The sequence below is a fragment of the Thunnus thynnus genome, chromosome 8 (genome assembly GCF_963924715.1).
Source record: "Thunnus thynnus chromosome 8, fThuThy2.1, whole genome shotgun sequence".
NCBI lineage: Eukaryota > Metazoa > Chordata > Actinopteri > Scombriformes > Scombridae > Thunnus > Thunnus thynnus.
The window spans coordinates 33,056,103-33,079,184 of NC_089524.1; the positions used below are offsets into that span (position 1 = coordinate 33,056,103).

At 39.4% G+C, this 23,082-nt stretch overlaps 1 protein-coding gene across 1 annotated transcript in view; it reads left to right on the forward strand.

Moving 5' to 3' along the window:
• Positions 1–23,082, forward strand: part of LOC137188350 (cadherin-2-like) — a 102,254-nt gene that overhangs the window by 30,811 nt on the left and 48,361 nt on the right. Inside the window, exon 3 of the mRNA XM_067597980.1 lies at positions 21,122–21,354. Coding sequence (XP_067454081.1) covers positions 21,122–21,354 — 233 coding nt within the window. The remainder of the gene's footprint in view (positions 1–21,121; positions 21,355–23,082) is intronic.

Below are 23,082 nucleotides of genomic sequence, written 5' to 3' on the forward strand. Positions count from 1 at the left end.
TGCCCAGAGGCAAACGGAGTAGAGGAGAGGGTGTGTGTGTGTGTGTGTGCTCACGGTGAATCTAAATGCCTGTTCCTGGGGTGGATAAAAGGTTTATTTCACATGAAACTCCTTTTTAGTCGACAGATTGGTGCTCTGTTTCCAGGGCCATGTAGAAATTCAAGAGGTGGTTGTGGAGGATTTTGAGGGGGGGAACAGAGGAGGGAGAAGACCTGTGAATGGCTTCATTAACACGGAGGAGGTTCATTAACACCCAGCAGCCCTGCTGACAAGGGGAGCCCCACTGGTAGACTAGGGAGGAACAAGGAGTGCTACGTGTGTGTGTGTGTGTGTGTGTGTGTGTGTGTGTGTGTGCGTGTGTGTGTGTGTGTGTGTGTGCGTGTGTTTGCGTGTGTGCCAGTGAGTGTGTGTGTTTGTGTGTTGGCAGGTGCAGGAGGTGATAATTGGTAGTAGTCTCATGTTTGCCGAGGCACAGATCTAAAAGTGGAGATCTTCACTGTCTCATTGGCTTTGAGATCCCAGATTCCCCCGTGGCTGTCTGTGTGTGTGTCTCTGTCTCTTCTCTTTTCTTTCATTTTTTTTTCTGCCTTTTTTCTCTGCGTCTCTGGTGCTCTCCTGTGTCCGACCTTCTTTCTATCTCTGATGGGATAGACTGACTTGTGTGCCGAATTTAAACAGGTACTGGGACTTGAAGCATGGGGCTGTGCAGAGATGGAAGAATAGATTTTTTTTTTGTAGGAATGTTACAGTTTCACATAGTCGGACTTTTTAATATTAGCATGAAATGTACTCTACGGTTAGGGTTGGGCGGTAGAATGGACATGAATACAACAAAGACAGCATGAGTTCATCAGTCACAAAAAACTTCAATGTAAAGAATAACCTCTGTGTGTCTCACCTAAGATGAGTTGAAGATTTCTGTGTATTTTTATATGATCTTTAAGCACAATAGACATATTGAATTGATTTATATTGTGACATACTGATATAAATGTAATTGTCATCCAGTCCTATCCACAGTTTTCTTCAGCAGGGCTAACTGATGTGCAAAATGAGCAAACTGTTCTGTTATTAATGCATTCAGTGCTGAAACAATGACAGAAAATATAGATAGATTTTGATAGAAATGATAGAAAATATCACCAATTTCAGTAATTAAGATCAATCATTTATCAAGCAAAACATGTTTAAAACTAGCTGGTTCCAGCATATTTTATGTTAAATTATTGTGGGCTTTATCTTACGCCCGGTGCAAAGCGGCGCCAAGCGCGACAAAAGTGTCTTTACTAGTTGAAGACCGACGCAGTTGTCATTTTCCCCTCCAGCGCCCACGTTGTTTAAATAGTAAATGCACTTGCACCCGTCAGAGCGTCCATGGTGTTGGTCTTTAAATGAGGTGTGGTCAGGCGCCTTGTTGGTGCATTGCTATCTTGAGGCAACAGAGAGTGACTGCGCTATTGACCAACAAAACCCTGGTGTGAAGTCAATGGTGCAGTGTTTCACTGTTGTTTTAAGGGCGCATTATCAAGATAGTAATATGCGGCTACACAGGCGGCTGAACAAAACGCGTAACTCTGCTTGTTACACACAGACACGCAGCAGTGCACAAACATGCAAAAGATTACAAATAAAAAGATTACAATGTGAAAGATTATTATTGTGTACATTAACTTGTTTTAAAAAATACATGTCATAATGGTTTTATCAGAATTAACTAATTGCAGTAATGACGGATAAAATTGTCTAATTATTTGACCAAATCGCGGAAAAACATGTCAGTATTTAAACAGACGGATCAGACACAGATCAACTTTCCTGCTGCATCAGTACATGATGACATGAGGAACATATGAGGAAATAAATGAGGTGAAAACAATGATTCAACTAAAGAAGGAAATAAATCTGCACAGCGTCTAGCTGCTGCCAGCAGCAGGATCAGAACCTTGGAGAGCTGATCAAGTCCTGATAACTGTGTATGATGATTCTTCACATGATTAAAATTAATGATTTAATTTGTGAACAATATTGAACAAATATTCTTTAACATTTTTGAGAGTACAGTGATCAGGTTTCCATACTTTCAGTAATTAAAACCCTGCTGATTTGAACTGTTACTCTATTACTGAACAAAATGATTTTAAAGAAACCAAAGCTGTCATTAAAAAATAAACCATTTCAAAAACCAAATGAAAATACATTTGCAATAAATGAATGAACAGGATCTTAAACTGGTGATCTGGGGCCACGGGAGGGTCCAGAAGCAGCAGGGGCCAGTGTGCTCGTTATGGATCGTATGTGCAGATCCGTTTCCTTCTTACTACTTGGCAAATGTGCCATAATAACAGCAATCCACCAAGGTGCAAGCGCACCTGGCTTTTAAAGGGAATCAGAGATGACACTCTGATTGGTTTATTGCATGTTACGCCCAAAACACACTCATGATTAATTAGGAGACTAAGGACAACCCTGTTGAACCATGGGCCTGGCGCTGTGTGACCATTTTTCCGCCATTAAAATAGCAGAAGTGGATTTGGACACACCCTAAATGCACTTGCGCCATGTGCTTCAGACTGTGCACTTTAGATGGTTAAAATAGGACCCTTTGTCTTCTGGATTGTTGATTAGCGATTTGAAGACATCACTGAGCTGTGGGAACTTGTGATGGACATCTTCTGACATACTGTCGGTTAAATGATTCTGGAATTAAGAAAGAAAGCAATAGATGAACTGATAATGAATATAAATGTTGGCTGCAACTCTAGTTGTGTTTTAATATACAGTCAATAACTGCCTTCATGCTAACAAATAAATAAAAAACTAGACTAATAGACTAAAACATATCTACACATATTTAGTAGCATGATAAAAATGATGCGTTTGCACACTCAAATTTCTCGTTCCCCACTACATTTTCCTCCCTGCTCCAGCTGACCAGACAGGAGGCTGGGTGGACGGATCAGCCTTAACATGGCTGCTGTGTGCTCCTCTAAGCCACTCAGCTAATCCATCAGTCTGTTTGCATGTCTAATGTGTGTGTGTAGTGTGATTAGTGGCAGATCAATGCGAGGATTGATCAGAGCCTTTACAAACATAACATTAAGAATTGATAATGAGTGGATATGCTCAGTGATTGTTGTAGGGCTGTTTGCTGACTGGAAAGATTGTATACTGTGGAAAGTAGCCAGGTTCTCATTCTCTCACATTCATGATGAAGAATGTGGCTTTTTAACTAAATAACTGCTGTCCTGAATGTCGATGAAAAAGCTCTGATGGACAAAACATTGAGAGTCTGAAACTTAATTCAAGATTGCAGAAGTGATGGAAACAATATAGATCAAATATATTATTCACCTTGAGAGTAAATGGACAGTTTCTGGAATTGCTCTATTAAAAATGGATTGGAAACACACTTAGTGACTGCAGGTCTAGTGGTCAGTTAGATTTCTCTGGGGGCTATTTTGTGGTTCCGTACTGGCGCTGCTACAATTAAATAAAGAAGTATAATGAAGTAAATCTCATTTAGCTGTGAGAGTCCACCAAGACTATCAGCAGTTGTCACAGATCTGCGCTACAGATATCGATTGTCTGTCCAGGACTGTAGGAATAACAGATGGGAGCTCTGTTTAAGATGAGGCTTTCCTTAAACCACTTCACTATGTACTCTGCCTGCAAGCTCACCAGCACTCCTGATCTCACTGTGTGTGTGTGTGTGTGTGTGTGTGTGCGCGCGTCTGTGTGTTAAATGGAAAATCCACCGTAAAGCAGATTTATATCACATTCATAAAGCAGATTTATATCTCCGAGCAAGTCAGCGATTCAGTGTGATTGTGTTAATTTATGCTGATGCACCACAACACCAAGCAGTACGATACAATACACTGTAACCCAACACAACATAGAGACCCCTCTGTGTGTTGTTTATGCTCCTTGTCATCTTCAAATTCCAGCAAAGTACTGGTTATAGTGCCTGGTCTGGGTTAGGGTCTAAAACCTAGACCTGAACCCATCTTGTACCTACCTGGTAGGATTTGAGACCAGAACTCAACCTGAGACCAGAGGCTTTTGTTTATTTCAAAGTTATATGCTTGCTTTGGAAATGCTTTAACAATAAAAGATGGTTATTCTGATAACGGCAACAGAACAACACAGAGTATGGCCTGGCAGCTGACCAACACATAGCATTATAGCTTCTACTAGCCAGTAAGCTGAAGCTTCAGTAGCAATACACACATTGCAGTCAATTACTAGTATACTAGTACGTAACACAGTAACTTCTCAAAATAATCCATTGTCATATACAATTTTGCCTCAGTCCAAACAGTTATAATCCAGATGAGAACTTTGCTCTTCAAGAGTAGGAGTTGTGGAGGAAGGCTGCCATCACAACAACCATATTTTCTGCTGCAAATGAATAGTACATAATTATAATAATGAATAGTCTTTTCCTATTTTTCATGCAGCCGTTGGTTTCCATTCATTTCATTTTTCTGAGAACATTTAAAAAATGTGCTTTAGATAATAAAGGCATCATATATATACTGAGATTCTGAGATTCTTCTTCATAGTAACACTTTCAGAAGCAAACATCTTACTGTATTACTACAGGACACTACTGTACTATACAATTATAACAATGTGAATACATAAAGATGATTTTGACAGAAATGAAAGCAGACTTAATGTTCACTGTGATGAATTCATTTCATCAAGAACATTTGAAGTGTCTTCAAGTACATTTTTAACCTGCAGTGAATGTAAAGCAGTGGCTGAGAGGCAGGAACAACACAGTCAGCAATCTATGATCATATGTATATGCATTACACATTACACATTCCAAGGAAGTATGATAATATTCATGATTTGTATTTATGATCAGTTACAATACTGTGATATGTCAACATGCATCTCTCACTATTTAAAGCAACGGGGAAAACAATGAATAATGGAAATCTTTGATTCAACTGTGCCAAAAAGAAACCTACAGCCACAATGTTTCTTTAAATTAAACATACTGCTGTCGTAATACTGTTTCTGAAATGATTAAAAATGCATGAATACCAGCAGCAGAAAACAACCCAGTTTCTTTGTAAAGCTGCCTCTCTGCTGGACTGCAGCCATGTGTGAAGTGTGTTTAAGGATAGATTTTTCCTTTCAACACATATCCAAGCGCATTGAGGCTGCCAACTGTTGAGCAGGAAGGCATGGTTGGTCAGTAAATGGATGGACCTGTGAACAGCAGGTGATGATAGCGGTTGAGCCGTGGACCTCTCAGAGGCCGCTAGCTCTTATTGCCTGTGATTCATCTATCAGCCCTGTGCTCTCTTCACATGGTAATACCCTGACAGAGTGTGTAATGCAGGTATGGGAGCTCTGACTCTTTTTGTCTACCACCAGCTCAGCCTTGCTCTGTCTGTGTGTGTGTGTTTATTAGCACCATATTGGCCTTTCAGGGCCGTAGCTGATTGATTTTGCATGCTTCCCGGTTTCTCTCAGGAGGGGTGGCGGTGAGGGATGCAGCCCCGCCCACCGAGGCTAGAGAAAAACACCGGCTGCCTGAGCAGGGGCAGTTGCTAGGAGAAACTGGGGCAATTGCCAGGGGAAACCAGGGTGGCGCTAAGAAACCGTGTACTGTACATTCCACTAGTGAGGGAGTATTGTTTTAAACTCAGGGCGGGGGATACCACATATTTCACCTTTTAGATCATGTAATTTGAATGCTTGTAATGAAGTGATTTTGCAAATCAAAAAGAAAAATAAGACAAACATGGAGGAGTGAAGTGAGATCTGGTAGTACTATCAGAGAGTAGCAATCTGCAGGTTCTTCTGAAGTCTCTAAATGTGATTTAGAGCTCAATTATTAGTTAATAAAAGGTTTATTTAAGCTACATAGCTGGACAATAAATGATATATGAAGATTAGCATGTTTCATTAGCTGCGTAAGTTCAGGTCAGACTTGTAGCCTGGGGCATGTTTAGCCTAGCTTAGCAGGAAGGAGAGGTCTTTGTGGGTGTAACTGTAAACCCATTGTAATTGTGCTCAGGTGGGTCTTGTTCCATTGCTTATTTAATATGTAAAAATAGAAGAATAAAAATGAGACTTTGTGTTTTTTTCAGCTCTTAGCGTAGCAGCATCTTGCATGCTAAGAAATTACAACATTTAAGGCAATGTATTTTTTTCTTTGACTTTTGTTTCATCTATGCTAGCTTTCTTGCTTCTAGCTATTGTTCTAAGCTAGCTAACACATTCCATTCATATCTATATACTGGACTCAGATGAAATGATATATTATTTGTGTATTTCTTTAACTGTAGGTTTCTTTTAAATTTAGAGTCTTGGAATAGTAATTTGTCTTTCATATTATATTAGAGCTGCAACTAATTAATTTTAGGAATTAATCAATGAGTTGCCAACTATTAAATTAATCGCCAACTTTCGATAATTGATTCATTGTTTTGAGTCATTGTTGAAGAAGAAATTTTCTCATTCCAGCTTCTCAAATGTGAAATGTTCTCCTTTCTTTCGTCCTCTATAGTGAACTGAATATGTTTGTGTTGTGGACTGTTGGTCTGGACAAAACAAGACATTTTAGGTTGCATCTTTGCTTAGGTTTGGTTTAGGTTGCTTTGAGAAATGGTGACATTTTTCACCATTTTCAGATATTTTATGGACCAATAACTAACTGATTAAACGAGAAAATAATAATCTACAGATTCATTGATAATGAAAATAATTGTTAGTTGCATCCCTACAATATATCAGAGTTACTGTAACTGCCAGTCAAAGAATTGATGAGACTGAATTTTTTTCTGAAAGATGGGATATATACTACTGCTTAATAATAGGGAGGTGCCTGTAGAGCAAACATACATGTATGCCAGTCCAATGCAGTTATACCCCAATTTAATACCCTTTAATAACCCTCACAAATCATAAATATTGGAGTTGTGTTGGTCTCCACCATCCTTCTCATATGTCGTGAATGTGGCATAAGATATTCAGTTATTATAAGATAATATGAAGTCTGATGACTTAGTGATGACCAGCAACATTTTGTTAAAATGATTCTTTGCAGCTGGCCATGAGTGTACATTGCGGTCAGCTCCATCATCTCTATAGGCATACTGCTACAAGCACATGCTGTGTGAAAGGTCAGCTCCAGTGTTTCAGATAAGTTGTCATTATAAATGACACGGCCTGGCAAGAGCATCTTAATTTAATTTAAATTCATGAAATATTATATTCTCTGAATTCTGTGTGTATGGGTTGGGTTGACAGAGAGGAGATGGAACTTGGCCTCTGGCTTCGCTTCAAAACAGAGTTTATCTAGCAACACCCAGCTGTCACTATGAGACACACACACACAGACACACACACATGCATCAAGAATGCCGCAAGCCTCGAAGTTCAGCAGTGTTTGTGAGTGTTTAACACACAGAAAATTGTTTTGGAAGATTCACTAGTGAGGCTTTAATCTCGTTCAGTTCTCTTTGTTGTCTTTTAATCTTTGCTGGAGTTGGTGTGTGTGTGCATGTGCGGGTTCATTTATGTAAATGTGTGTGTCCTTTTATCAGCATGTGGACTAAGCCTGTCACAGCACTGCCACAGCCGGGCCTCCACACCGTGTCACAGGATTGTGGGTTTGACTGTCTCTGTCAAAATGTCCCGTTCATGACTTAATATTCAGCTATATAATACGTTCTCAAATGTGCCAATCATCACACAAAGGTCACACGGTGAGCTGCAGCAGGTTCGGTGATTCATGTGTTTTCTTGATCAGCAGTCCGAGTCCTTCCTGAATCCATCAGATTAGATGGTAAATCCCCTCAGGTCAAAGTCTACGTCCATCCCAGTTCAATCACCTCAAGCTGACCCTCACAGCAGACACAAGATCAACACACTGTTTGCTTTATTCTCATGGCATTAGTTAATGTTTGTCAGTGTGTGTGTGTGGAAGATTAGCCCCACATCAGTACTGGTGATGATGATTTTATATTTATGTCTTTATATTTATATGAGCTAATTTTAATAATTATCACCAGTGCTGATGTTAATCATTGCTTAATATAAGCAGCCAGCTCCATTAAAGCATTAAAGCACTTGAATTTGATCCTGATAAGAGTTTTCTAAAAACATAAAGGCTAGTAGCAATTAGATTGTAGCCATACATGTGGTACTAAGCGAGCAAGCAAAGATTATTTATATATCACCTTTCACAGACACCAGTCACAAAGTGCTTCACAATCAAAGAGATCAAATCAAATACAATTAAATCAAATCAAATAAATGAACAAAGACATCAGATGAAATATACAAGGGGAACAGAGATAAGAGACAAATTAAAACATAAAATATCACATGCCACCCAAATGTCTGTCTGAACAGATGAGTTTTTAGCTGCTTTTTAAAAGAGTCCACTGTGTCCAAGGACCTCAAGCTTAGTGGGAGACTATTCCAAAGCTTAGGGGCTGCTGACTGGAAAGCACAATCTCCCTGAGTCTTAAAATGTGCCCGAGGTACACTTAGAAAACCCCCGCTCTTGCTGTGGGGGTGCAGAAGGTTCGTAATATACTGTGGAGCCTGGCCATGTTGGGCTCCATCAGTGAGCACCAAAATTTTAAAATGAATTCTAAAATGAACAGGAAGCCAGTGCAGTGAGGTGAAAATAGGTGTAATACGTGACCATCTGTTGGATCGTGTTAAGAGCCCCGCAGCAGCATTTTGGACAGTTTGTAAGCAGACTTCCAGTCCAGACTTACGTATCTGAACTTTCATGGTCCCCAGAAGGGAATCCTACTGACTTTGGTGATCCCAACTTTTCATCAACTTTTCATCAACCAGCAGGTTGATATTTTTGGTTTTGAGTCTCAAAAACCTCCCACAAGAGCGACATGAATAATAGGAAAATATGTTCTAAGTCATTTTGTTTTGAGGTAAAACAAACAGTAAAGTTGTAGTTTACGTGAGAGTCTGGAACTTTTACCCATTTAAAATTTTTAACTCAAAATACAATTTGATTGTAAAGACCTGTACCCGGGCTCATAAGTGGACTGGTAACTGGTAATGCTAGGGCTAACGGAGCCAGTTGGTAACCAGTCCGGTGTAACCACAATATTCAAGATCACTAATCTTGGGTTTAGTTAATCCAGATTCCTTAAAGCTGGAGTGTGGCACTTTTGTCTCCCCCTTCTGGCAGTGAGAGTAAGGGGGGGCTCAGCTGTGATGACCTGACACAGGTATGCAGCACGCTGTCATGTGCACCTCAAACGACAGGTACACAGAGAGGGCCAGTAAACACCGATATGTTTTGATGGTCCACTGGCCCAAAAACATAGGATTCGCCCCATTATGCCCAATGGCCAGTAACTACACCTACTATTGTGGCTGTAAAACGGTGGAATTGTCAAAAATGGTTTTGAGTGTGACACAACCCCCGTGAAATGACTCGTTTCACTATCAGAATCAGATTCATTCAGTCCTATAACTTTTGGAAAGTCTAGAAGAGCCGCCAGCGAGGGAACGTTGCACCCAACATGAGATTTAAAAACTCTGTATACTGTGAAATACAGAGAGATTGATCTGGCGGTGATTCAGCAGTGCTAACCACTGAGCCACCGTACTACACACAAAAGAAGTGGAACTTGCTTGATGAGACAACCTGGCAAACTTTGTTTGTTTTTTTTTAATGGATGACACAGATATCATTTCAAATCAGAATGTAGAGGACTGTGAATTTTCTGTTCAGTCTCACCTTATTCTTTCCTCACCTTGAAAAATTCAACTCAACTTGTTAGCACTTGGCTTCTCAAGTTGTCAGTGCATGTAGAGAACAGGGAAACTCTTGGAAATTTGCATAATGTGACACAGAGATCATTATTGTCAAATTTGAATATTCAAACCATTTCCAGTTGACTGGTTATAATTAAAATCTTGGTTTGGAGCACCTGTATCACCTGCTTTTATCTATTGCTCTGTCTTGTTCTCTACTGCTGTATCTTTATGGTAAACACTTGCTTCCTCCGTCTTCCCCATCATAATGTAAGGCTTGTAGTGAGGAAGTGTGTGTGTGTGTGTGCTGTTCTTTTCAGAGGAGAACTGTTATTGAGCCTTTTTTCCTAGCAAGGTTATTGATCAGATCCCGGTAGCGCATTGATCAAGCTGCTCGTGTGGCACATTGAAGATTGGGGAGGGTTCTTGGGAAATATGCCTCCGTCATTACCGAGCAGCTCTTTGTGATTAGACGCAGGGCCTCCACTCAGTTGATTATACTAATTTATCTCACCGCCCTTCTCCTGCCAGTACTTTGTCTCAAAAATATCAAAAGTTCTTTCACAATTCACAAGACTTGAAAATTTGATAATAGCCTTTTTCAGTTATCAGCCACTATTTTAGATAGCAAATAAAAAAGTAAAGGCTCACTGATGTGTTGAGAGGCCAATATTATGAGCCGATATCTGGCTTTCACAAATATGCTGGTATCAGTACCATTTGAAACAGGCTTATATTAAAGGCTTTCCCTGTTTTAAAAGAATATACTTAATTAAATCTTACTTAAGTAAGAATTCTTTGGTCTCCTTCTGTTTTAATTAGCTGGTAATACAAACTCAATACCTCCTCCATGGTTGCCTGTTATCCTGATACATTTAGTATAATGTACAGCACATTACCGCTGCACTACTTCCATCAGAATCAGTGTGTCATTTTTAAAAAATGCTGTTTAGTCAATGAAACCTAACACTAACACACAATTATCATCTTGAATTTATTGTTAGTGTCACTTTGATAAAATAGTTTACTGTTCAACTGTAAAATAACTTTACTCAGACATATCTTAATCATGAAATATTCATGTTATCTTAATGTTTCTCTTCATTATTTATGCTATGTTTAGGTAAAAAGAAGATTATTATAATGTTATTATGGTTAGGGCCAGGGTAAGGGTTAGGGTTAGGATTAGGGTTAGTATAACCCTAGTATTAATCTCAAGTATCAATATCAGCACCAGCTTCCAATATCCAATATTGGTCGGGTTGTGTAGAAATGATTAAATAACACATTAGAATAGAAATTGTAATGAAAGTGTGAAAGTTATTTAAGCAGCAAATAGTAATCAACCCTGTCTCCAAACAAATTACATTCATACAGTATGCTACTAAACTACAAGCGCACCTATGTTTAGAAAGAAGCTTAATGCCGCCCTAAGTATGCTTCCTGTCTACATAATGAGAAAAGGTTGTTAATTAACATCTTTTTTTTTTTACCTAAATGTCAGATCTTCATTTTTTATGGATATTTAGGCACTTGCAGCACTTGGTTGAGGTTAGGGAAATATCATTGTGTTGGTTTAAAACTGTCTGCAATGACTTGAAGCGCTACATGTTAATTAACATTTAAGTGAAACCATCTTCTCTCACTAACTTTCAGGATCCTCTGCACTCACATCCACCCCGACCACCTCTCTATGACTTCAGTGTTACATAAGCCTGTGAACATAATCCAGGCAGCAATTAATTTTGGTAATGCAACATAATTGAGAGAAACAATTGAATCGTCTGTAAATGTAATTTCTAGGGGACATAGTTGTCACAATAGGATAGAAGAAAAACTGAGTGAACTTCGTCTTCTCTGCAGCAGCTTCGGGTTACATTTCTGTCTTGTTGATGTTGTTCCACATGATCCTGGTTGTGTTTATCTCACTCTGTGATGTGTGGTGTTTTGATGGTTGCGTTGAGCTGCCTGGATATGAGAGGATGAACTGGGAACCTCCCACTGCTGCCCAGCAACATCTGAAAGCCCTGTGCTTAGTTCTGCCCCAGTTCCCCCCTCTGTGGCGGACAGGAGGGGGGGTGTTAAACCAGACAGCTCTAACATCATGTAGCAGCATGAGTGTTTTTGAACATGACCATAGATAATGTATGAGCACTTACAGTACAGTGAGCAGGTAGAGAGCATCAGAGAGAGTGGAGGATGTTAGGGGATGTGTGAGGGGAGGGGTTGGCGGGTAAGCACTGGTTTTACCACTGATTTTACACATGAAGATCAGTTTACTTGTCGTCAGGAGTACTACTCTACCTATTTGCAGCTGCATCATGGGGAATGGATCTCTGCTTCTGCTGCATCCATTTTATCCATTCAGGAAAGTGCAATACGAGGATGATTCCTGATGGTTTTGTACCTTGACTTTCTAGTCCCACTTCCTGGTCACAGTTACCCCTCAACAAAAATGACAGTTTATGATAAGATTTGTTTTCATGAGGTTTTGTATGGATTTTCATGGTCCCCAGATGATGGCTCCTATTGTTTTTGGTGACCCTGTGACCATCATCACCATAAAGAAAGAAATATTAACTGGCTCTTAATCATGAAATTTACTGAGCACATTCATGCTCCCCAGAGGATGAACTTTTTCCACATTGTTTCTTGTGTTTACATCACCTTCAGGGCAATTTAAGGTCAACTTAATACATAAAATCTGATAGCATAAGATTGCTATGTAATGTTCGGATCACATTCATGCTCCCAAGTCATCAACCCTTTTGATTTTAACCCATTCATCCATTCTTGAAGTGCCACCCTCAAGACGAAGGCACTGGCATAGAACTGGAGTTATTTTCAGTGTCTCTTGACAGCCACCAAGACTTCAGACTTCTCTTGTACTTGCAGCAGGTTAGCAGGTTAGATAAACCCTAGTTTATAGGCTGAAATAAACAGAAAATTATCATTTTTTTTGTTTATATGTGAGATCAAATATGAGATAAAACCAATAGTTTTCCTCCTAATATTTCCAAATGACAATACGACCCTCCTGACCCCACAGCCACACAGTCACAGTGAGACCATCAAACAAGAATCATATTTAAATGACATCTAATGTACTTTGTTCCGATGGCTATGATACAATTTGATAGATTTTTGCAGCAGAACTCTTCTATGTGTGCTATTGGTTTTCAAACTTTTTGGGCTCGTGACGCCTTAAAACAAAGTAATTTCCACCCTGTCAGGGTGTGCATATGGTGAACAACTCAGCCAGAAAATGATTTTGCCTTTTCAGCTTGTTTGATTTGATTCATCATCACAGGAGGCCTGGAGGCTGAAAACTCTTGAATATTTCAAAAGAACATGGAAAAAACAGAAAAAAGCGGCATGATGTGAATTTATAAAATTGTTTTTCTATCTCATACAGTATCTCACAGACTCAAGACTCAGACTGAGAACAAGTCAACCATGACCTAAACTGTGTTGCAGGGACTTTGATGAGAATAAAAGTGTGTTCAAAGTATTTCAAATGTGATATGTTATGATATTGTAATGAGACAGGATTTAAAAAGGTCTGATCACTGTAATTCCAACTTCTCAGTGTTTTAGCCTGATGATGGTAGAATGTCAAATGTAGAGCTGCAACGATTAGTTGATTGATTGATAAGTTGCCAACTATTAAATTAACTAAATTTTTTAGGAAGAACATTTCCAAATACTTCGATTCCAGCTTCTCAAATGTGAATGTTTTCTGGTTTCTTTAGTCCTCTATGATAATAAACTGAATATCTTTAGGTTGTGGTCTGTTAGTCGGGACAAAACAAGACATTTGTGGACGACATCTTGGGCTTTGGGAAACAGTGATCGACATTTTTCACCATTTTCTGACATTTTATGGTCCAAACAACTAATTGATTAATTGATTTAATACACAGCTGTTTTACACAGCGCTGTCTTTAGTCTGAATGCAGCTGAGGAGTTCTGTATGTTGCTGAACAACGAGAAAAAGTTGAAAAAGAAAAGCGACGGTTTAATGACAACAGGAAACAGTATGTAGAGTCCCCTTTACACAGCCCATTGAAGGCAGGAATACTGTGCCTTGAATCCGCCTCACTCGTCTGTATAAAAGGTACGGACACGGAGTTGAGGGGCAGAGTTGCTCCACCAATAAGCCGGCTATGGAGGTAGTCAGAGCTGGAGCGACTGACTGTGTAAATGGGACAGCGAGCACAGCAGGACAGGGAGCTGACGCTTTTGTGTTATCAGGCGGTGTGGCGTACAGCTGCAGGGTTGAGCGGAGGTGTTTGAGGGTGTTTGTGCTTTAGAACGTAACCACTGTGAAACAATCAGAAAGTAACGTTTATTGATCTGATTCACCGGCTTCCTCACTACCAGCACTCCCTCTTTTCATTCACCCTCTAGCTCACTCAACCACAGCTGCTGTCTCTCTCTCACTCAGGCTAGGAGACAAACGCCGTGCTGCTTTAAATGTTTGGTAAGATTTGATGTGCAACCTGACTTACAGCTAATTAGCTTGACTCGCTTTTGGAGCCAGCCTCAAGTGGCCATTCAAGGAACTGCAGTTTTTGGCACTCCCACATTGGCTTCATTTTTCAGCCACGGAAGTTGCCGCTTGTGTAGCCATGCATGCTCGTATGTAAACAAACCGACACACTGTTGTGTTGAAGCAGGATGGAGACAGGTCCTGGCAGATATGTAGCACGTTTAGGAACCGATAAGCAGAATCAAAATTAAATTTTTTTAACGATTCCTTTGGAATTGGAATTTTGGAACCAGTTCTAATTTGGAACCGGTTCTCGATGCCCAACCCTAGATATAATGGATTCTTGCTTTCTTTAACAACTCTTTGTTGTACAATTCAAATGGACTTTTCTACTGAGTGCCAATAACTTTCATCACCCTTGTTAATGAGTTTTTCTGTTCGAGGTTGAGAGATGTATACCAGCAAATGAAAGAAAACTGACTCTATAAAACAATGTCATCAGGGATCTGTCAACCTGGAATATGACTAGCTTCCTCAGACAAAAAAGATGCTGCTGCCTTTTATTACTTAATCTCAACATCTTGTCCGTTAATGATAGTGTTTTCAGTAGTTGGGTGGTGACATCTGAGATCAATGCACATATCCTCGGTATTTGTCACATTCGATTCTAAAAAGGCTTAATTATACCAATTCAAAACTAGTTGAAAACAGGACCATGAGACATTTCAGCATTGTTCAGCGGGCTCACTGTAAATGTATCGTCTGCAAACTTCACAATGTGCTGGTTGTCAAACTCACTATGACAGTCATTGATTTACATAATATATAAGAGAGGGGGGAGAGGACAGAGCCTGGGGGGAGACAGTCCATATAGATGCACCAGCAGATAGATGCACCAGCAGTTGGGGCTGTATGGTGTTGAAAGCAGATGAGAGGGCCTTCTAAAACTAACCTTTTCTTTGCTTTGTCATTTAGCCAACCGTTGTTCTGACACTGTACAAAGCTTGGAGCCTTTTTATTGCTTGTTTATTTGTACCACAGTTTGTCCCTCCTTATTTCATGTTTAATCTCCTGTAAAGAGTTTAGTACAGAGAGATTGCCCATCTTAAAAGCATGTTTTTTTCCTTGTTCAATAATAATTTAAGATGTTTGTTCACCCAGGGTTTGCTGTAAGGGTAGATCTTAACTATCTTGTCAGGACAAACAGCGTCCTCACAGTATGATATCCATGAGCTGACAACATCTGTGATTTCATCCAAGACCCGGGATGATTCAGTGAACTCCTCCAGACAGCCTCACAACACCAGTGTGTAGCTTCCTCTGTCCAGAGTTTCACCTTTCTGGTGAGAACTTTCCCTCTCTGTAGGCAGGTGCCATACATTGGAATAAGATGTTGTGATCTGCTTAATGGGGGGAGTGGTATGGATTTATACGCTCCTTTAACTGGGCCATAGCATTGATCTAGTACTTTATAAGTATATACTTCATAGTATCTTCCTTCAAAAACATATTTTTCATGGCTGAACTAAACATTTTAATATGAAAACTCTTGCACAGCAGTACAATTCTGTCAATTCCTGGTCAAACAGGATGCTACACAATCAATCTTTTTGTCATTTATTGAAACATTTTCTGTGGATGAAACAGTGACCAAAGCATTCTATATATGTGTCATCAGGCTCATATCATGTGAACACAAGCTACATTATCATGTGGTGGAAACTGAACTTAAGTCACATTGTGTGCATGGTCCGACACCTTAATAATTACAATAAACAATGCAGTTATATCCACACACACACACACATATACACAATGACTGAATCTCAGCAGCTCTTATCGCTGCTCACCACAATGTTTTCCAGCATCACCATCTCTTAGTTTTCTGTCTCTCTCTCCTCCTGACGTTCTTTCCTCTGTCTGGTAAGTGCTATTTCCATCCAACCATCAAGCACGTTTCAAATCAGGTTTTATAATACCACTAAAAATAAACTGTGAATTAGGTGTGTTTCTATCAGCTGAGGAGAAGGGAATAAATTAGCATCCTGAATGTGAAAATAAGGTAATACAAAAATAGGTACTGATGATCCAATCAACCAATGTATTTGTAAGGTATTCTGTATATTTTGAACTAATTAATGGTGATTCATTAGTGCTGATTAAGGGATGTGTTCCAACAGCAGGTTCCATTTTAGAGCCTGTTATTCCTAGCTGGCAAAATAGCTGTAGTTGCTAAGTAACACATCTTTATCAAATCTTTTTACTGTTTTTTTGTTCGCTCCTTTTTTAATTCCGGTAATTTTAGCAGGCTTCTCATTTTCAGCTGTTCCAGTCACAAACATCAGCAGTCAGCTGTAGCTGTTTCACGTTAATGTCATAAGTAACTTGATCAAAGGCCAAACAGAAACTATTGCCTGATGTCTAGTGTGTTCTCTGCAAGATGGTGTCTGCACTTGTCAAAGATTGCTTGTGAGGAAAAAGAAACATCACTCCGTAACACCAGCGTATGACTATGCGTGTTTTTGTAGTTCAACAAGACCAACAGAGTGAAGAGTTACTGAAACAATCTAACACATCACATCACCTTCAGAATCTCCCAGTTCAACTTTTATGCATATCATATCATTATTGTAACTATTTTTACTGTAACTCCAAGAGTTTTAAATTGGGAGCTCAAGTATTTGGATGATGTAGTCTGTGAAACATAAGTTGTACAAAGTTACTTGACTAAATCTGTCAGGTAATCAACGTTTTCTATCCTCTGCTGTTCATCTTAGTTCCAGGTTGTAGCTTATGTTTGTGAACTTTAATAAGACTAACAGTGGAAACTGCAGTATCTCACTAGTAGGTCAAGTTATTTATGGCTTTAGTTACTTCCTAATGTTAAAAGCCAAACCTAATTAGATTTCATAAGAAATTCAAAAGGCTTCAAAATTGTTACACGGATTCAGTCGGTTAATCAGTTAAGGCCCGAGCACACTGGAAGCGTGAATCGATGCTCCTATGGTGCACTGCAGGCATCAGATTTGAAATTCCATCTCAGGTTTGTCATTTTGTTCTTTGTATGAACCGCTGCAGTAGTTGGATGTAATGAATGAATGAAAAGGAGAAATGCAGAGGAGGGAAATGAAACTGAAACTAAGAGTCTTTATGTCCAAAGTAAATCATCTGTTGACTGTTTGATGCTTATTTATTTGTGCTTTAAAACGTGACTGCCATGAAATAACCAGAATATAACGTTTTATTTCTCTCATTCAGAGGTTTTGTTCTCACTACCGCTCGCTCTCCTTACTCGACCAATGCCGCGCTGTCTCTCTCTCTCGCTCGCCCATGCTCGGCTGATTTGCGCTATCTCTCTCTCTTTTTCGGCTGCAGAGAAAACCGTTTTGGTCGCTTGGTCCTCATTTGACGCTCTAAAATCGAAACAAGGTCGGAGTTGGAGCGTCGAGGCAGTTTGACACGCCGCTTTTACTGAATGTTCGGCCATTAAAAACAATGGGTGTACTTCAAAATGCCTGCGTCAGATGCTTCCAGTACGTTTAGGCCTTTAGTCCACTGACAGAAAAATGATGAAATGATTACTTATTAAGTCATTTATCAAGCAAACATGCCAAACATTATCCAGTTCCAGCTTCTAAAATGGCAGAATTTGCTGATTTTCTCTATTTTATCTGACTGTAAATTGAAAATATTGAGGTTAGAACAAGCTATTCAAAGACATCGCCTTGAGCTCTGCACAATTGTTACAAGCACATTTCATTATGTTTTGACATTTTATAGACCGAATTAAATAAGACTAAACTTAAATAAGACCAAGTAAATAAATTGGTTCTTTGAAAAAGTAATCAAAAGATGAATGTATAAATGGCATCAATCCTAAACTGCAGCCCTGCATACAACTGCAGACTTACACGTTAACAGAGACATTTCAGAGGCTGTGTTGGACAGACATTCTGAAGACATCTGAGAAAATAAAAGCTTTCTTATGCAGTTCCTGCTGGAACCGAGCATCAAAGCATTTTGTATTACTGTATAAATTTTATCAGATGTCTCGTTTCCATTCTCTTTTTCTGATTTGATACTCCATCTTGTCAAAGAAGTACTTGGACAGAAACCAAGCTGCAGCCTTCGTCCTTCCTCTTCTCTTTCCCAGCTGAAGAGGAGGAAGAAGACATTCTGGATGCACTGACTTGTCGTTAATGTGCCGAATGTGATGAGCTGACATTTGCCATTGACAGCTTTGTTCTGCATGAGTGTGCTGTGCCGGCTCATATCACACCGGAGACAAACTTGCGATGATTTCCGGCAAAATGCAGTCACAGCGCCGCGTACCTCCCCCCAGGCTTCACAAAAGCTATTTCCTCTCTGAAGGTAGGCTATACTTGGCAAACAAATAAAGAGGAGAAAATTGCAGGGAGAGTACAACCCTGCTGCTTCTGCTGAAAGCTGTTCCCGTTTCTGCCCGTTTATGGTTTTACTTCTGCAAATCCCGTCTTCAGCTTTGGGATTTACAGGCAGGCTAAACTCTCTCTGGCCAGGTCCATGGATCTTTCCTCTAATGCTCATCTAAAAGCAAGTCAGGTTTTACATGACTTTTTTTCTTCACTCTGATACTCCAGCATCCAGTTTTTTCTCCTTCAACCTCTTAAAACCAATTCTATCCCTTAAATGTCCCCTTAAGCAGCTTTAGAGAAGGAAAGAACTCACTTTTCCTGCACTGTATGGCAGCTCCACATACACTGTACATTCTGTATCTGTATCTGTTCTATGATGAGTGAATAATTCAAACCCAAGACAGCATGTCTTTTTATGGGTCAGATGGAAATATTGGAGAAATCTTGCATGCTCTAAATTCACTTTGACATATTTGGTATCTTGGGACATTTTTAGGTCTTGACAAAACGTTTCCTTCGTAGGATGGCTGGGATCACCCTTTTACCCCCAGTTCACATGTTCACACCTCACACTTGTAGGCATGTTCAGCACTGAACGTGTAATTTACATACTCAGCTCTGATTGGGAAGTTGTTTTCTCCAGTTGCAACTGTACCAGTCAGTTCCTCTAGTAAGATGTTCCCATGCACCACCACTACAGATATTCAGGGTGCCCAGAGGATAAATCCTAATGACTTCCAGGATCCATTGAGGTTTGAGGTAACAAACAGTTGTTAAAGGCATTTGAGGTTACGACTGAATTATCTTAACATCTGTTGGATGGATTGTCATGAAATTTGGTTCACACATTCATGGCCCCCTTGGGATGAATTGTAATAACTTTGGTGATCCCTTAACTTGCATCATCTGGCCCTCTGTTTTGTAATTCAGTATGTGCTAATGGGGGACTAGAGTTAGGGCTGGGCAATTAATCAAATTTTATCTTCAATTACAATTTTGGCTTCCAACAAGTATTAAAACAAGATAATCGAGCTATAACGACTATCGTGCCATTCAATTTCACAGTGATGCTCTTGTTTTGTCTTGTGTTATGAGAAATCCAGCGTGCCCCTTTCCTTTACAGCAGTGTGCTTCCACCCCTCCTGAACAGCCCAAACTCTCTGGGAATCCACATAGTAAGCAAGACTTGAGCATGTTCTGTCAGTTCTCACAGACTGGGAGCCTCGATCAATCAATGTAGATACCGTCAATAAGTTCAAAACACATATACAGCAGATTCTTTCTGTGTAGTCTGTGTGGATTGATATATCTCATAAAATGGAAGCATTTCTGTTCCATGAGTCAGTGAGTATAATCATGTCAAATAATCATGATCTCAATATTGACCAAAATAATCACGAGTATGATTTTTGCCATTATCAAGCAGACCTAGCTAGAGTTAGTCTGTTGAAGTAGAATTGAGAAACACAGCTGGTTAAGGTGGTTTGGGCATTTAATCAGGAGGTATTCTGGGCAAGTCCAACTGGGAGGAGAACTGTGGTAGACCATATTTCCCAGTTGGAGAACGTGGATAGGGAGAAGGGCAACCTTGCTTAGCTTCGTGCTACAGCAACCTGGCAGGAGTGGTGGAAAATGAATTTGGATGAATGTTCAATACTCTAGATACTTTTGGTCTGGGGCTGTTCAAATCAATAAAAATCTTAATGCTACAGCATACAATAATATATTAGATAACAGTGTATATAATAGCTTTGTGTTAACAATTTGTTTTTGTCCCTTTCCTGGTTCAACATGACATTATCCCCCATACACAAAGCCAGCTCCATGAAGAAATGCTTTACCCAGTTTGGTGTGGAAGAACTTGACTGGCCTGCACAGAGCTCTGACCTCAACCCCATCCAACACCTTTGACTGCCAGCCAGGCCTTATCACCCAACATCAGTGTTGGACCTCACTAATGCTTTTAGCTGAATGGGAACAAATCTCTGCAGCCAGGTTCCAGCATCTGGTGGAAAGCCTGAAACCAGAAGAGTGGAGGCTATTACAGCAGCAGATTAATACCCATGGTTATGTCCACAAACTTTTGGCAATGTAGTGCAGATATTGTGTATCTGCTTTTCCTTGATGGGTTGAATAATTCACACCAAAGAGAGCATGTTTTTATGGCACAGATGGGAATATCCCAGATGTCTTGTACATCCTGTAACATACACATTCCTGAAATTCAACCTGACATGTGTGGTATCTGTCTGAAGTCTTGACAACATCTTTAAATAAAATACAATATGTAAACATGAACCCACTGGTGGGCTCAGCAGGAATGGAAAAGTTAAACACCCTGTGAACTTGCTGCTGGGTGTATTTAGACATCTAACCTTATCACAAACACAGCGCATAGCACATCGCGCAGGTGATTGATGTGTTTTTCTACTCAGGCTGACTTCTGTCTCTGTGTCTCTGTCTTCCACAGTGAGCTTCATGAACTGCGGTGGAGGGAAGTTGTGGTTTGAGGTCGGAGATGCGTCTGATTTCAGGATGAGTGAGGATGGTGTGGTCTACGCCCTGCGGCGCCTCAGCCTGGCGGGAAAGGAAAAAGAGGTGGTGGTGGTCGTCTACGCTCGAGACCTGCAGTCCAAACAGATCTGGAAAACCAGAGTGCACCTTCTTCTCCGACCAGATGGCAACAGAGCGGGATCTGAACAGGTAAAAGAGTAGCAGAGGTATAGAAAATAGTACCCATTTAGTTCCATTTGTAATTTTCATAATGATACATGGAGTGTACAAACGTTTATATTGTGAATAACAAGGACAAAGCCTTTCAATCAAGCATTTGGTTTTCAGTATAACATACATTTCCACAGAACTAATTCCATCAGTACAACATATTTAACAAAAATATTGTTTTTATTCATAAAGCATCTATAAGATCATAATCCCACCATTTCCTGATATTCTTTTATTGTGAAAATTCTTCAGGAAGTGTTGACTTTCTTTGACTATAGCTTTAAAGAAACAGAGCAATTAAAAATACAACTGTTGAAAGAAAATAGTATGTTACTTTAAAAGAGAAACTCGGAGTAGCAGAGTGGTGAGTACGACCTGAGCACACCTCAAGCTATTATTTGACACTATTTGAATGCTGATTTTTAATGTGGAAATGTACTCTTGTTGGCTGTTATCCAGGATTTCTTTGACCACTAGAGACACTGCAGTCTTTGCACAAAAAACTGCCTCCAGTCTTTGTGCTTGATTTTCTTAAAATAATTCATTGTGGTCGTCACCATATGCTGATGCTCTGTTGAAGTTTATAAATCTACTTTCAAAAACATTTGATGTAGTTAATGATCTTCAGTGAAGACACATTTCACATGACTACATTTATTGCTGTTTTGATAAAAAAAAAAATTGATTGGCTTGTTTAATTGAAACAGATTGATGTATCAAAATTTCTTTAACAACTTAAGATCAGTGAAGTCTGTAGATGATCTGACTATGTTTGAGGACAATTAGCCCAGTGGTTTCTGATGAGATGTTGAAAATAGGATTTTGAGAAAATTTAGAAAAAATCATAAAATCTGATATTTTTAGAGAAGACCAGATGACTTGAGAGATTAAAATGGTGAAAAAAATCTGACTCTAGGCCAAACATAAACTTGTAGTGGATGAAGTTTGCAACCCACCTGCCAATCTTGGTATTTCTCTGTCTTAGGGTTTTTGCTGCACGAACACTTTTAGCAGAGAACAATAATAATAACAATAATAATAAGAAGAAGAATGAAAACAAAAACAACAGTGTTCCTGCAGTGAAGCTTCGCTGCTTGGACCCCTAATAACTGATTGTTTTGAGTCATTTATCAAAAATAAAAATCCAACATTGTCTGGTTCCAGCCTCTAAAATGTGAGAAATTACTGCTTTTCTCTGTTTATCAGTTTTGGCAAAAAAAGCATCTTAAACTTTTTTGAGAACATTTAGATGAACCAGTTCATGGAAAAAATAATTGATAGAGAAAACAAGCAACAATCAATTAATAAAATGATTATTTTGAGTGCTAATTTGCTTATTAATGCATTGATTAACTTGTTTAATATACCCATGGTTATGTATGATAGTATTTAAAGCAGGGCATTGGGCACCTTAAGCGCTTATTGTATTTATTTATCATATTTTGTTAAGTCTAAAGTAAATGTTAATCATCCACTGTGAGAACACAACCATCACTGTCTCCAGGTGAACACACAGTGCACACAAATCACCTGTCACTGAGTAATTAGATACGTGAATCACCAGTTCATTAACACATACAGAAAGTGACAGTGTCAATACATACCTGGATCTGAGTCTGAAAATGCCAGTGTGTGTGTGTGAACCCTTTCAGAGAGAGAACTGTGATTTTTGACAGGCAGAATCATTAAACAGTCTGAGAATGATGG